Consider the following 12,901-nt stretch of genomic DNA (forward strand, 5'->3'; position numbering starts at 1 on the left):
CAATTGAAGTATACTCATCAACCAATGATATGTGTAAATAATTATGAGCTTCCACATTATAAAAAGCTACTATAAAATTTTAGGTTGTGGGCATATAAAGTTAAACATTTATGGGGTACTTTTTACATATATTATTTCTTATTTTTGCATTCAAAATTAAAATGAATCTTGCTTTAGCTTTCTGGGTTTTTCAAAATAATATTACTCCCTACTGAATAGATGTATCAATTTGTTTAGTCGAAAATGTATAGAAATGTAAAGGAACGAGGAAGAAAGTTAGTAGAAAACTATTACTAATAGTATTTTATTTTTGTGAAAAAATATGAGTGGTATGAGCTAGTAGTATTAAATTCATTTATTAACAAGTAAGTTAAATAAAATATTTAATGATAAACATCTTTAAATGACAGTATGAGATGAAGTATTTAGCATAACAAAAAAAAGACAACTTTGCATATATATGTCTATGGTGTAGTACTACTTAGTAAGTACATTAATTAATTTTAAAAATTGACTTGATTGGCTATAGTAAAAAAACTTTCCTTTATGATCAATTATTTATTTTGAAATAATAATTACTACTTTATAAAATTGATTAAAGTAGTAACGATATTTTCTTTATAATTAATTTTATAGTATTTACTAAAGTTGATCATACTGATTTAACTAAAAATTATAGAACTCCATAAGATAATATGTTAGCGTAATGAACTTACAACATTAAGTTACTCATTAGTACTATAATATTCATAACCCCAATCATTCGATCTCACCCACGAATATCACGAGTGCTGACAATAAGTCATGATTTAAGGGGAAGTCATGATTCTTGTTAACATATAGTAATAATACAGCAATACTTTAATCCCAAATCATGATATGAAAAGTGGAACATAAATAAAATAAACACACGTGAATAAATGAAAGATGAAACGACCATGTTTTTCTCCAAACTGCATAATGCTCAGAAACAAGCATCCAACAAACAGCAGCAACACAAACCAGCACAACTGCAATCAGGAGAGGAGAGAAGAGAAGAGAATTAATTAAAACCAATGTTTTTATTTAAATGCACAAAAATAAGAGTGTTAAAAAAGAGTAGAGAATGAAGAAAAGTAACCATCCTCTCCAGAATCCGTCGCCCCTGGACTGAGTGTCTGCGGGCGGATCATTCACCGCAAAACCAGCTTGTGGCGGAGGCGCCATGTAGCCTCCCGGTGGCTCCACCGGGTAGGCTGCGGCCGTGCCTGGTGGTGGATAAGCTGCTACAATTACAATAAACACGAATCACATCAAAATCATATATGTATATTAGTAGGATATGTATTTATACTTATTAATTAATATCTGTGCACCTTGAGGTTGGTTGTAATTGCTCATGGCGTCTAAGCTAATTGTATGAGAAATATGATTGATGAGAATATATATAGACGCAGAAGCTAGGAACCATTCAAGTTTGAATATACTACTAAATACTCCTATACTAATTCCTATACAAATTTAAAATATTTGTCTTATTATCATAAATAATACTACTCCACTATTAATTCTTCATAACCAGTCTCAATTCTTTATAATATTTGTAAAACTATTGATAGCGCGCGATAGAGAGAGTGCAACGTAACCTTAAGACAATAATTACTACTAACTTACATTTACAAATTTCTTCCTTTAAAAATATTTCATATGTCCAAGATTTAAAGCCCACTTTGACTCATTCAAGATTTAAAAATGTGAAGTATATGGAATAACATTTTTGACGATTAATCAAAAGGGGCAGGTGGGGGTGGAGTAGTTGGCGGAAATTGCTTAAGAAGGTGGCGCCACCACCTTTAAGAGGCTGTGGAACAAGAATCCACCTGCACTAGGCCAAAAAATTTAATATAAGAAATTAATAAATAATTATACTCCATGTCTCACATCAATATTCACTTTTTGAAATTTTTGTTGTACATAAAGGTTCTTTTTCAACACATGCAAATGTCATGCTCTTATCTAGAGCATTAGTATCTATTAGATGATTCGAAGATTCGCATCACTTGGTGTATTTAAGTAATATAATCTCCTGAAATAAAAGATTCATTAGATATATATGCATTCAATGGAAAAGTATAATTATGAAATTATATAGCCCACAAAAAATCCTTATTCTAATTCTCTAATATTAATGAGATTGCATCTACTCAGATTGGACTTTGCATCTATGTTCAAATTCAAATATTAATGATAACGGGTCTGGTTGAGGATTTGGTTATTAATGTATTTTTTCTACATTGTATTAGGTCAATTTCTTGATTCATTGTTTAGAGATTTACTATAGCAAGGAAAAAGTATTGTACATTTGTTCTTGTCATTTCTAATCCCATTTGGAAAGCATATTTTGAATTATTAATCATAACATATTCTAATAAGCTTATACATCCATTTCCACTGAAGTATGGAGTATTTTTTTGTTAAAAAATAATTCTTGTTGAACTCGAACAAGTCAATATATATTACTCCACTACCATCATGCTGTTTTCCTTTCATCTCAATGCGAAATTACGATATTTCGTCCACGTTTAGGGCATCCGTAATGGTGCGGACGATGCGCGGAGGATACCCCATCGTCCGTCGCATCGTCCGCCACTGTGGACGACGCGGACGATGGGTCGAACGATGCTCACGCGTTTTATTATTTTTTTCCAAAATTTTTTCTTATTTAAACACTACAATTCTCTACCATTTCACACACTCAAATTTCACATCTCTTCAATTTTTCTTCAATTATTCTCTTTCATCGTCTCAAAAATGAATCCCGACAACTACGATTTGAGTACATCGGATGGCTGCAGACGGACCTTGACTCGAGTCTTATTCGATGTCGTTAATGAAGCCAAGGCGGAATGTTTGGCACAAATGCAGCGGGAGCAAGCGGCGGCGGTGGCGCGGGTCCCTCGCCCGATACGACGTCGGACGTATGTCCCCCGTGAGCACGACGTAGCGCACGAACGTCTGTTCGCAGATTATTTTGCCGAGAATCCAAGGTGGGGCCCGAATGTTTTTCACCGATGTTTTAGAATGACCCGAGATCTTTTTCTCCGCATTGTGCACACGTTGGAGGGACGTGATGAGTACTTCCAGTATCGGGAAGACGGGATCGGCAGACCCGGACTTACGCCGTTGCAGAAGTGCACGGTTGCGATCCGCCAGTTGGCCCTTTTTGTAAGTTAGTTGTGGAGGCTTTTGGCGACACATATTTGCGACGCCCGACTGCTGATGATTGCCAGAGTCTGATGCGGATGCACGAGACGGTGCACGGCCTCCCTGGGATGCTAGGGAGCATCAACTGTATGCACTGGCAATGGAAGAACTGTCCGACGAGGTCGAGCAGTGGCGGATCCAGAACTTTTAATTTGGGGGTGCGATAAATTTTTACATGAAGTAATACTGTTACTCAGAAATCATCTTTTACATTATTTGGGGAAAGTTTCGGTGAAAACGTAAACAATATTCGTCATCATTTAGATTACCTAAACATTCTATTTTATTTTTCTAAACCTTACTAATATTTAATAAAAAAATTTCATTTTCTTATAATAATTATTAAATATAATAAAAAATTAACAATTGTTACAGCAAGAAGTACACAATTATAAAATATTATTGAATATATTTCCAATGGTTACAGTTTTAGACACCAATTTGTTTTAACAAAATAAGAAAATTAAATTGTGGTCAAACAGAATCAAACACGTGACCTTAGCAATGAGAAAGAAGTGCAATACCACTAGACCATTATGATAATTTTGATATTAGTTACTCTTAAATAGTAGTAATAAGCATAAAATTTTGGCCCCCCTTGTCCTTAATTAGCTCCGCCAGTGGGGTGGAGAGGCCAATTTACCAGTGGCTACAAGGGCAGCCACCCTATGATGATTCTGGAAGCCGTCGCTAACCATCGCATCTGGATCTGGAATGCCTACTTCGGTGTAGCCAGGTCGAACAACGACATCAACGTCCTCAACTCATCCACCCTATTCGCCGATCAGTGCAGGGGTCGTGGCTCGGCCATCGAGTTCACTGCCAACGGCCGCAGACATCATATGTGGTACTACTTGGCCGATGGCATATACCCAAGGTGGCCTTTTTTTTTAAGACGATCAACTGCCCAATTGGTGAGAGGAGAGCAGGAGTCCGCGCGGAAGGATGTGGAGCGGGCTTTTGGGGTGCTCCAATCGCGGTGGGCAATCGTGAAAGGTCCAGCGCGTTTCTAGTACAAGGAAGTCATCGCCGACGTCATGTATACGTGCATCATCATGCATAACATGATAGTCGAACAAGAACGTGGACATGTCACCGATTGGGTGGATGATGAAGCCGGATCTAGCTCCAGCACGACGACCTCGTCTGTCACTCGAGGATTACCGATGAGCTTCGGTGAGGTTCTACAGCGACAGGCCTCAATGCGCAACCAACAAGACCATACTCAACTCATGACCGACATGATTGAAGAAGTTTGGAACCGCAACCGCCGCCGTTGAGAATTTATAGTTTTTTTATTTCGTATTGTAATGTTTTAATTTTAATGAAATGAAGTTTTTTTTTTCCAAATTTTTAAATATTTAAATATTCAAATAATAAATAAAATGCTTAGGGCGTCGCTTAGTACGGACTATAGTCCGCCCCACTGCAGGTAGAATGGGAGGAGGATAAAATGCTGATGTGGCGATACAAAGAGCGTTGCTTAGGGTGTCCCACTGTGGATGCCCTTACTAATACATGTCATTTATGTTTTCCAATTTGTAAGTTCTTAAGATCTAAACTAATTAAAATTCATTTATATTTTCCAATTTATAAGTTCTTAAGATCTAAACTAATTAAAATTTAAACTATTTATTTAACTAATGGACGTGTAAACAATGCAATCAATACCGAAATATACTACACAAAGAAGGCTCTTTTGTAGTGAAATGGTAAGTTGGTAGTGACAAATAGACAAATTAATATACTAATTGGGGCCAACTGATCGAGTGAAACTTACAGATGAATAAAATTAAATGTTTTTAAATAAGATCGTTAGATCCTCTATTTCATTTTGTATTTGATTGAAATTGTGTTTTATTTCCACCCATATTTCACTACTTTAATAATACTATCATTAATTGATAATATAGCGTACAACAATAATTGCATAGTGGGTATGATCATATTAATTATATTAATAAGCATAGATAAAATAAAGTGTAGATGAATATGCATCCAGCTCTCACATTGATATACTTCAGTTATTCGAATAATTTTCGTAATTTATGTAATTAATCCAAATTGCTGGGACTTAGTTGGCACTCTTTACTCTTAATGTAAGTTTTTCTTGATTTAATTGTTTTTTTTTAACCATAGGTGTTCCGAATCGACTTTTAGCGGAATTAGATTAATCTTCGATCGAGTTTACAGATTAAAGCCAAAGTCTCCAAGCAGGTGGCAAGATTTGCATCCCGTAACCTCAATATCACCACAGTCCCATGCTATCTTGTTTGGTAGTAGCCAGGAGCATGGTTAAGGCTTTTTATCTATGTTTTTCTCTTCGTTTGGTAGCAAATTATGAAACCCATAACGGACTCAGATAGAGCTCCGTTCCGTCAAAAAACCACTGTTTCACCCCAATTGTTAACAGCTCGATCTGCTACGGATAAATTTCATGCCTCGAAATCTACAACAAGACAACCAGTTATTTGACTAAAATAGCCCTTCATTTACTCTATTTGTGATAAATTGAATTATTTTCTACCGACAATTGAACACCAATTTGAAATAACAAACCCTCGTCTCCTCAACTATACAAAATTCTGATATTTCTTCATCGCTGAAGACGACGGAGAGTCCCACACATCGCTGGAATTGTAGGTAATTCTCCGAACTTTGCAATTTTCTTTCCCAAGTTATAATATTTCGTGTATTTTCTGGCGATTTGAGCTCTGTTTTGAGTTATGGATTTTAATTTCATGGGTTGTTCTTCGGTTTTGAATTCTGTTTTCTTCTTTGGGGATTCGCCTGCTAGTACGAAGGTCGTGTGTTATGGATTTGGTTGTTTTGTTGAATTGCCGAATTTTTGCCCAAATTGTAAATACTTTCTGCACTCTGTTATTTATTCACCCAAAACCCCTCGCATTTCCCAGTATTTGGAGATGTTGCCTGCGAGGCCTGGTAGTCATGAACGTGATGATGTGTCGCTGCTTGTGGAGGAGTATCACGAGGTCAATCGTGTGAATAGGCTGTTGTTTACAGCTATTCTGGAATGTATGCGCGACAGCCGATCACTTCGTCAACGACGATTAAATGTTCGGCCTTACCAGATAATAGAACGTGTTCCGGCACAAGTCGCTCACCTAACGCGTCTTGTAGGCCTTACTGATGTTGATTGCATAAACAATCTTAGAATGGATCGTAATACATTTGGTCGATTATGCATTCTACTCCGCGAGCGGACTGGGCTGATTGACGGAAGGTGGGTTAAAGTCGAAGAGCAAGTTGCAATGTTCCTCGGTGTTTTGGCACATCATAGCAAAAATCGCATTGTGGGCTTCAATTTTCGTCGCTCATTGCAAACGATATCACACTACATTCACTCAATTTTGAGTTCAATATTGCAACTTCATGGAGATCTTCTAGTTACACCTGAACCCGTAAATGATGGTTGTACAGATCCACGGTGGAAGTGTTTTCCGGTACAGTTTATTCGGTTGTAAAGCCCGTTCATTTCAGTCCTTACTTTATTAAATTTGAACACTTCTTTTCATATTTTAGGGCTGCTTGGGTGCTTTAGATGGCACGTACATAAACGTGACAGTGAGCAACGCAGACAAAGCAAGATACCGAACTCGGAAGGGCCAAATATCGACGAATGTACTGGCTGTTTGCGACAGAAAGCTTCGTTTTGTTTATGTTTTATCTGGCTGGGAGGGCTCAGCCGGTGATTCTCGAATCCTAAGAGATGCAATCAATAGACCAAATGGACTTAAAGTCCCTAAAGGTTATATACTGCCTTGGAATCCCCTTGCCTACTCTTGCTTCTACATACTAACCCTCATACACCATTCTGTTGTTTGACACACTACTGCCTCTCTTAGGAAGCTACTACTTGTGTGATAATGGGTATGCGAACAGCGACGGATTTCTCACACCGTATAAAGGTGTGAGGTATCATCTCAAAGAATGGGGCCCCAATGCTATTCGTCCACAGAATCCAACTGAATTATTCAATATGAGGCACACGAAAGCGCGGAATGTTATCGAACGAGCATTTGGTGTGATGAAAATGCGATGGGGAATTCTCCGTTCCCCATCTTACTATCCGATTGAAATACAAAATAGACTTATAATGACTTGTTTCTTGCTCCATAACTTCATCAGAGGTCAAATGGACTCTGATCCATTTGAAATGCAGCATGAGCCAGAGAACTTATCTGCGGAAGATGTGCTTGAAAATGCAGAAGTAGATTTCGTTGAGTCAGTAGATCCTACAGCAGAATGGAATCAGAAAAGAGACAATCTTGCCATATCCATGTGGAATCAAGTTAACCAATTATACATTTGTTTGTTGTTTATTTAATCGATATGTGTTGTTGAGTCAACTATACTATAGTAGTTGATATTTGTTTTTAACATCCAAATTGATTAAGTTGTTCGGTTCCATTTTTGTCTGTAGGAACATGGAGTTGAAGCATGACACCGCCGCGGAGGGGCCACCCTGTGCGTGTGGGGCTGGTAACATGTTGGCGCTACGCGCGGGGGAAGCTGCAATGAATCCTGACCGTTATTACTACAAATGCCCCAATTATGAAAACCATGTGAAATCTTTTATTTGGTGTGATGAATACCAGAACAGGAAAAGAAGTCCTACCGAGCGGGTTACATCGGGGGCTGGGCAAGTGCATGCTGATCGCCTACTCCATATCCAAGCCCTCTTCATGTTTATGGCTGTTGTAATATTTTTATTTGGGATTGTAATTGGCCGCCTACTTTAGCAACTTCTATTTCTTCGTATCTAGTAGTTTCTGTATGGGTTTGTAATCGACTATTCTATACTTTTGTTATATGTAGTATTCAGTCAGACAATGTAATTGTGTTGAAACTCAATTGTGGTGCTGAAAGATGTTATGTTGATGTTAGTTTGATGTTATGTTCATTTCATTAACTTATTTTGCGGTTTACAGGTGAAGACCAATTTATTTACTCATATCATGTTATTTGTATAATTTATAATTGCATAAATATATTTTTTAAACTAGGTACTGAAAAAATGCGCGAGGACCAGAGCTATAGGATATTTGGTGTGGATAATATCGATGTAGTATAATATGTGATATTTTTATATTTTGTTATACACAATTTATGTGTTTGAATGTACGTGCATCCCTATCTGATTAAATTCTATTGATTGATTCTAACTGAGGCTATTAAACTTCAATGTTCCTCTAATTATTAACGAATATTTCACTAGTAATTAATCTCTTCACACTTCCACAAGAACTTTTATTTAGGAGTATCTTGTTCGGTTTAAAACACGAGGTCCTAAATTTATAAAACCACGACCCCAAACATTTTTTACTACTATTTTTTTTAATACCACCTCTTAGGTGCAAGCAACACAAAGTTAACTTTCCAACATCCATAATTGAAAACATAATACAATACAAAACGAGTACATATAATTATAATAGTGCCCCACAGCGCATTGTTCTACAAAAAGAAAGGCACACTAAGTTCATCTCCGAATTCAACGTGAAAATGCACTTCCATGGGATCTACTTGTCGAACGCATCAGCTTTCATCTCCGGTATCTCCTCAGTGTCTTCGGAGTCGGAGGAAGAGTCATCGGTGTCTGCGTAAAAGGCATAGTTAAATGTTGAATTAAGCTTAAAATGACTGATGTTATTGAATAGAAAAACGCCTAACAAGTATGCATTACATCCTCGGGGATAGTAAGGCAGACACCCGTTCGAGAGGAAGCGAGTCACATTGAAAACACGGGCTGATACATGAGTAAATATAAGCATATCGCCGTTGTGAAGGTTGTTGTCGCGCACAAAGGCAGTCCACGTATTCGACTTGTACGTCCCAACGACGTCGCTCGCGAAGGACGAGTTGGCAGTGGGGGTGGAGACCATTCTCCAGACATGCCACAAAGGATGGGGGGAGACGCTGCATTGGCATAGTTATAGAAATCATAACTAAACTCATACGACAAAACAATATTGAGAGAACTAAACAAATTTTATACACCCTACCAGTTTGTCGGCATACAGATCTGGGTAGTATAGGCGGAAAAATGCGCGAGGCTCTTCTATCTCCTTCCCTTTGCCCCTGCAAAAGCAAAACGGTCGTCAGTATTCACATCCTCAATGGAGGATAGGATTCAGACTGCATTGTTGTTGTCATACTTATTCTTAAGCTTTGAGGAACCAGTAGGCGCCATGGTTTTAATTGGAATGGTGTGTGACGGTTCTGCAAACACCTTCCCCAATTTATAATACCATCCAGTAGACTATATTAAATGCCTCCAACTACAACAACATAGCTTTGTTATGAAAGGTTACTTTCTTCATGTTTGTGTTGGTTCATTACTCCGTCCGTCCCACAAAGTTTGTCACATTTCTCAATTTTCGAATGTCCCACAAAGGAGGAAAAAAATCATGAACAACGAATACCAAGGTTGCAATCCTACTTGTATAATTTAATATAATGTGTAGGAGTAATACTTATAAAATTAATATGCAATGATCAAATTAAACAAGAGCCGCACTAAATAATTATTACTCCATATTAGTTTAATTTATATATATATAATCATTTATACTGTTATTTTAATTCATAGTGTCCGCTAAAACAAAATGCATTTACAACTGTACTTTTGTTTGTCTAGATTATTTTAGTATATATAATTATATATATTTGAGAAAATATAAAGTACTAAAATGTTAAAATAATTAATAATTTCTCAACATAGTTACACGTAAGATGATTGAAAATAAATGCGAATGATGATTAAATATTAGAATACAAAAATATTAAAATTTATTTCTACTACTGTACATGGAATGTAGATAAACTTTTCATATAGTTTTTGAACTCAATTGGTATATTTCCCACAATAGATATTAAATACATCCTTCAATCTCGTTAATATGGGCTCTTATTCCAGTAATTCGTACACCCTCCGTCACACGTTACTTGAGTCATTTATTTTTTGAACTCGTATTGAAAAAATAATAATAAATAGTTAAAGTGGTGAGAAAAAAAAATTAAGTGGAGAATAATGTAGAGGAGAGTCTTACTTATTATTATTTTTTCAAAACGAGTACAAAAAATAAGTGACTCAAGCAACGTGGGACGAAGAGAGTATAACTTTGTGGGACGGAGGGAGTACTTTGTAAACCCCTCAACGCGCACGAAATAGGCTTCTATTGAATGTGATTCAGACATATACCTTCCAACCACTCATTTTGCAGACACCAGATGTAGATAGTCTTGAGATATTATATTGTTCATTCAATACCCTCACCCACCGAGAAGTAAATATGGAGTACTTGGCAGTAGTTGTGCATTGAAGCCATTTTTTGAGTTGTTGTTAAGGAACCAATCTTAAATACTATCACCCCCTTGCTAAATTGAGCACACTTCCTAAACTGAGCACTTGTCTAGACACTGGCAATGTCACTTGAAATTCCCCCACAGTCGGTGTTTCTTTACAATGGCAAATGGACGCAGGAGGTGGATAACCTCTTGCTCACAACAATGATAAGGCTAAGGGATGCATCCAATTGGAGTGGTTTCGTCATTCCCACCCACTTCTTGATGGAGGCATCCGACGTTGTGTACGAAAAATTCAAAATTCGTTTCACTAGACATGAGCTATATGATCGACTTCAAAGTTTGGAGAATCGCTTCCGGTCGTTCAATAATGTGATTGATGTCTCAGGCGTGATATAGAATGCAAACCCGAACACCATCACGGCGAGCGACGACATATGGAGGTCTATTTTTAAGGTATGGTATACTTCGAAGATGTTTTTGATGTATCGTAATTACTCATATAATATTCTGCAGTGATCCACTATTTATCTATATATTTTGTAGAATGACAAAATGGCTGGAGCCTACTACTACAAGGGGGAGCCGGAGTTTAGAAACATGAGAATATTATTCGACTATGCGACAGTTAAAACAGAGTCTGAGAACACTGTTGTGATCATCTCGGACACAACTGAACAACTCATTCACATCTCCGACAACGACGATGCAGAGAACAACTTGTCGAGGGAGGTTGTTTCACCCATTGGCGTGCCGAAGCCAAAATCTAAACGCAAACTATTTGATGATCAGACAGAGGTTGCTGACCAGGAATCAACAAACAACAAGGCAGCACATTTGGGGTCACCACCTCTGCACAATGTGACCAAGGCAAAGCTTCAAGGCTCTCCTTTGTCAAGCTCTTGTGCATCTTCCAGCCCTGGTGCCTGGTGGAGGAATTAAATGTTTGACATGGCTCCCATAAGTAGTAACTTCTCGACGCATATAGTAGTATTAGTGCTTTTGTAGTTTATGGTGGTTATCAACTATCGATCTCTAGGCATAATCAGTACCTTGTAGTGCAGGCTTTTGTGTTTCACTCTTTTTACCTGCACATGGGCTAAGAAATCCTTAAGTTAAGAACTGATGTAACCAACATCTTTGTATAAAAGGTTGTGTGATTAATGATGGTATTATTAGATATTGTGTGTGTTGAATGCTTCAAGTCTTATGTATACCTATTTACCACTTTGTGAACCAAAAAAATGATGAACTCATCAGAACATATCACATACTAAAACATAGGAAACTTCATTACTCCATTACTTCTTTACATAGGAAACACTAAGTACTACGAAACTTCACCACTTGGTCCTGGATATATGACTGCAAGTCCCACCCTAGTTACTACTATTTACAAGACAAAAGCCATAGACCACATCAGAAGAAGGATTACTTGCACTAGCCATTACATACATATTATGCTAAGACAAAAGCCAAAATACTAGATCGAACCAAGTGAAGTGAATACCCAAGCAACTACACCTGCCCAGCCCGTTTCTCAGCAAGCACACGAAGTGCATATGCAGGACGAGCAATTGGCGGCATCCCCATAAAGAAATCATGACGAGCCGGGTTTGCAACAAGAACTTCACCTATGTCGAAGATGTCCAGCATTGAGAGACCATCAATGGTGCTCAGAACCTCATACACATCCTTTCTCGCCTTGCTCAGATCCACCTCGTACCCAATCCTCGTGGACAACATCTCTAGGCGTGTGTTGGAGTCATCATGAATCTGCTTCAGTAAATCCACCATTCCACCAATATGGGTGGAAAGTTTAGCCCTCTTTGCCTTTTTGGATGTTCCTGGGGCACCACGGTCCACCCCCTCAGGGCTTTCCCCAGCAGATTCTGATGCAGCTATAGCCGGAGATCCAAGGTTAACCCAATTTTCATCCATCGAGCCGACGTAGTCACTATCAGGAGTTGGTGTAGGTGCATTAGCCCGGACTCTGGCTCTGATCGCAGCGTCAGAGATGTCTTCAGCGCTGCTCCCACTAGCACGATCTTTACCAAAGATCTCTTTCCAATCATCCCACAAGGGCCAAGATCGGTTCCTAATGAAACGGGCGTGACTGTCAACCTGTAATAATTGACCAACTGTTAGAATTTGTGTGTCTACTATATCAATGTGCCAATGTGAAGAAGATGAGACCTACCCGTATGATCTGCTCCCACTGCTGATCATCACAATCAACCATGAAATCACCACGCAAGTTGAACCCCACACCACTGTGGTTAAGCACCCCTTGAAGGCTATAGTAGTTCTTTTTCCAAGCGCTAATTTT

The 12,901-nt window shown here is 38.0% G+C and overlaps 3 protein-coding genes and 1 long non-coding RNA gene across 4 annotated transcripts; 1 reads left to right on the forward strand and 3 right to left on the reverse strand.

Moving 5' to 3' along the window:
- Window positions 1-808: 808 nt before the first annotated feature.
- LOC148929320 (protein CYSTEINE-RICH TRANSMEMBRANE MODULE 4-like) lies at window positions 809-1,462 on the reverse strand. Its single transcript, XM_089069598.1, has 3 exons — window positions 1,356-1,462; window positions 1,121-1,265; window positions 809-1,010 (listed from the first exon to the last, which is right to left on the reverse strand). The coding sequence occupies exons 1-3, from the start codon at window positions 1,378-1,380 to the stop codon at window positions 965-967; spliced, it is 216 nt and encodes a 71-aa protein (XP_088925724.1). The 5' UTR covers window positions 1,381-1,462; the 3' UTR covers window positions 809-964.
- A 7,075-nt stretch (window positions 1,463-8,537) lies between these two features.
- Window positions 8,538-9,468, reverse strand: LOC125201528 (uncharacterized). Its single transcript, XM_048099685.2, has 4 exons — window positions 9,423-9,468; window positions 9,270-9,345; window positions 8,951-9,183; window positions 8,538-8,863 (listed from the first exon to the last, which is right to left on the reverse strand). The coding sequence occupies exons 2-4, from the start codon at window positions 9,281-9,283 to the stop codon at window positions 8,787-8,789; spliced, it is 324 nt and encodes a 107-aa protein (XP_047955642.1). The 5' UTR covers window positions 9,284-9,345; window positions 9,423-9,468; the 3' UTR covers window positions 8,538-8,786.
- Window positions 9,469-10,590: 1,122 nt separating this feature from the next.
- LOC148929321 (uncharacterized) lies at window positions 10,591-11,761 on the forward strand. Its single transcript, XR_016137799.1, has 2 exons — window positions 10,591-11,028; window positions 11,119-11,761. It is a non-coding gene; the product is annotated as an uncharacterized LOC148929321 (long non-coding RNA).
- Window positions 11,762-11,954: 193 nt separating this feature from the next.
- LOC148929322 (uncharacterized) lies at window positions 11,955-12,814 on the reverse strand. Its single transcript, XM_089069663.1, has 2 exons — window positions 12,773-12,814; window positions 11,955-12,696 (listed from the first exon to the last, which is right to left on the reverse strand). The coding sequence occupies exons 1-2, from the start codon at window positions 12,812-12,814 to the stop codon at window positions 12,091-12,093; spliced, it is 648 nt and encodes a 215-aa protein (XP_088925789.1). The 3' UTR covers window positions 11,955-12,090.
- Between the last annotated feature and the right edge of the window lie 87 nt (window positions 12,815-12,901).

The sequence above is a fragment of the Salvia hispanica genome, chromosome 4 (assembly GCF_029641045.1).
Source record: "Salvia hispanica isolate PSC_SH4W2 chromosome 4, Shi_PSC_v1, whole genome shotgun sequence".
NCBI lineage: Eukaryota > Viridiplantae > Streptophyta > Magnoliopsida > Lamiales > Lamiaceae > Salvia > Salvia hispanica.

Excerpts from the sequence above, each read along its gene's own strand:
- LOC125201528 (XM_048099685.2), bottom strand. Across the intron at positions 8,864-8,950 it reads GCCTTACTATCCCCGAGGAT|ACACCGATGACTCTTCCTCC; the intron begins GTAATGCATACT and ends CCTTTTACGCAG.
- LOC148929320 (XM_089069598.1), bottom strand. The coding sequence starts at position 1,380 with ATGAGCAATTACAACCAACCTCAAG. Across the intron at positions 1,266-1,355 it reads CAATTACAACCAACCTCAAG|CAGCTTATCCACCACCAGGC; the intron begins GTGCACAGATAT and ends TTGTAATTGTAG. Across the intron at positions 1,011-1,120 it reads GACGGATTCTGGAGAGGATG|TTGTGCTGGTTTGTGTTGCT; the intron begins GTTACTTTTCTT and ends TCCTGATTGCAG.
- LOC148929322 (XM_089069663.1), bottom strand. The coding sequence starts at position 12,814 with ATGGTTGATTGTGATGATCAGCAGTGGGAGCAGATCATACGG. Across the intron at positions 12,697-12,772 it reads AGTGGGAGCAGATCATACGG|GTTGACAGTCACGCCCGTTT; the intron begins GTAGGTCTCATC and ends CAATTATTACAG.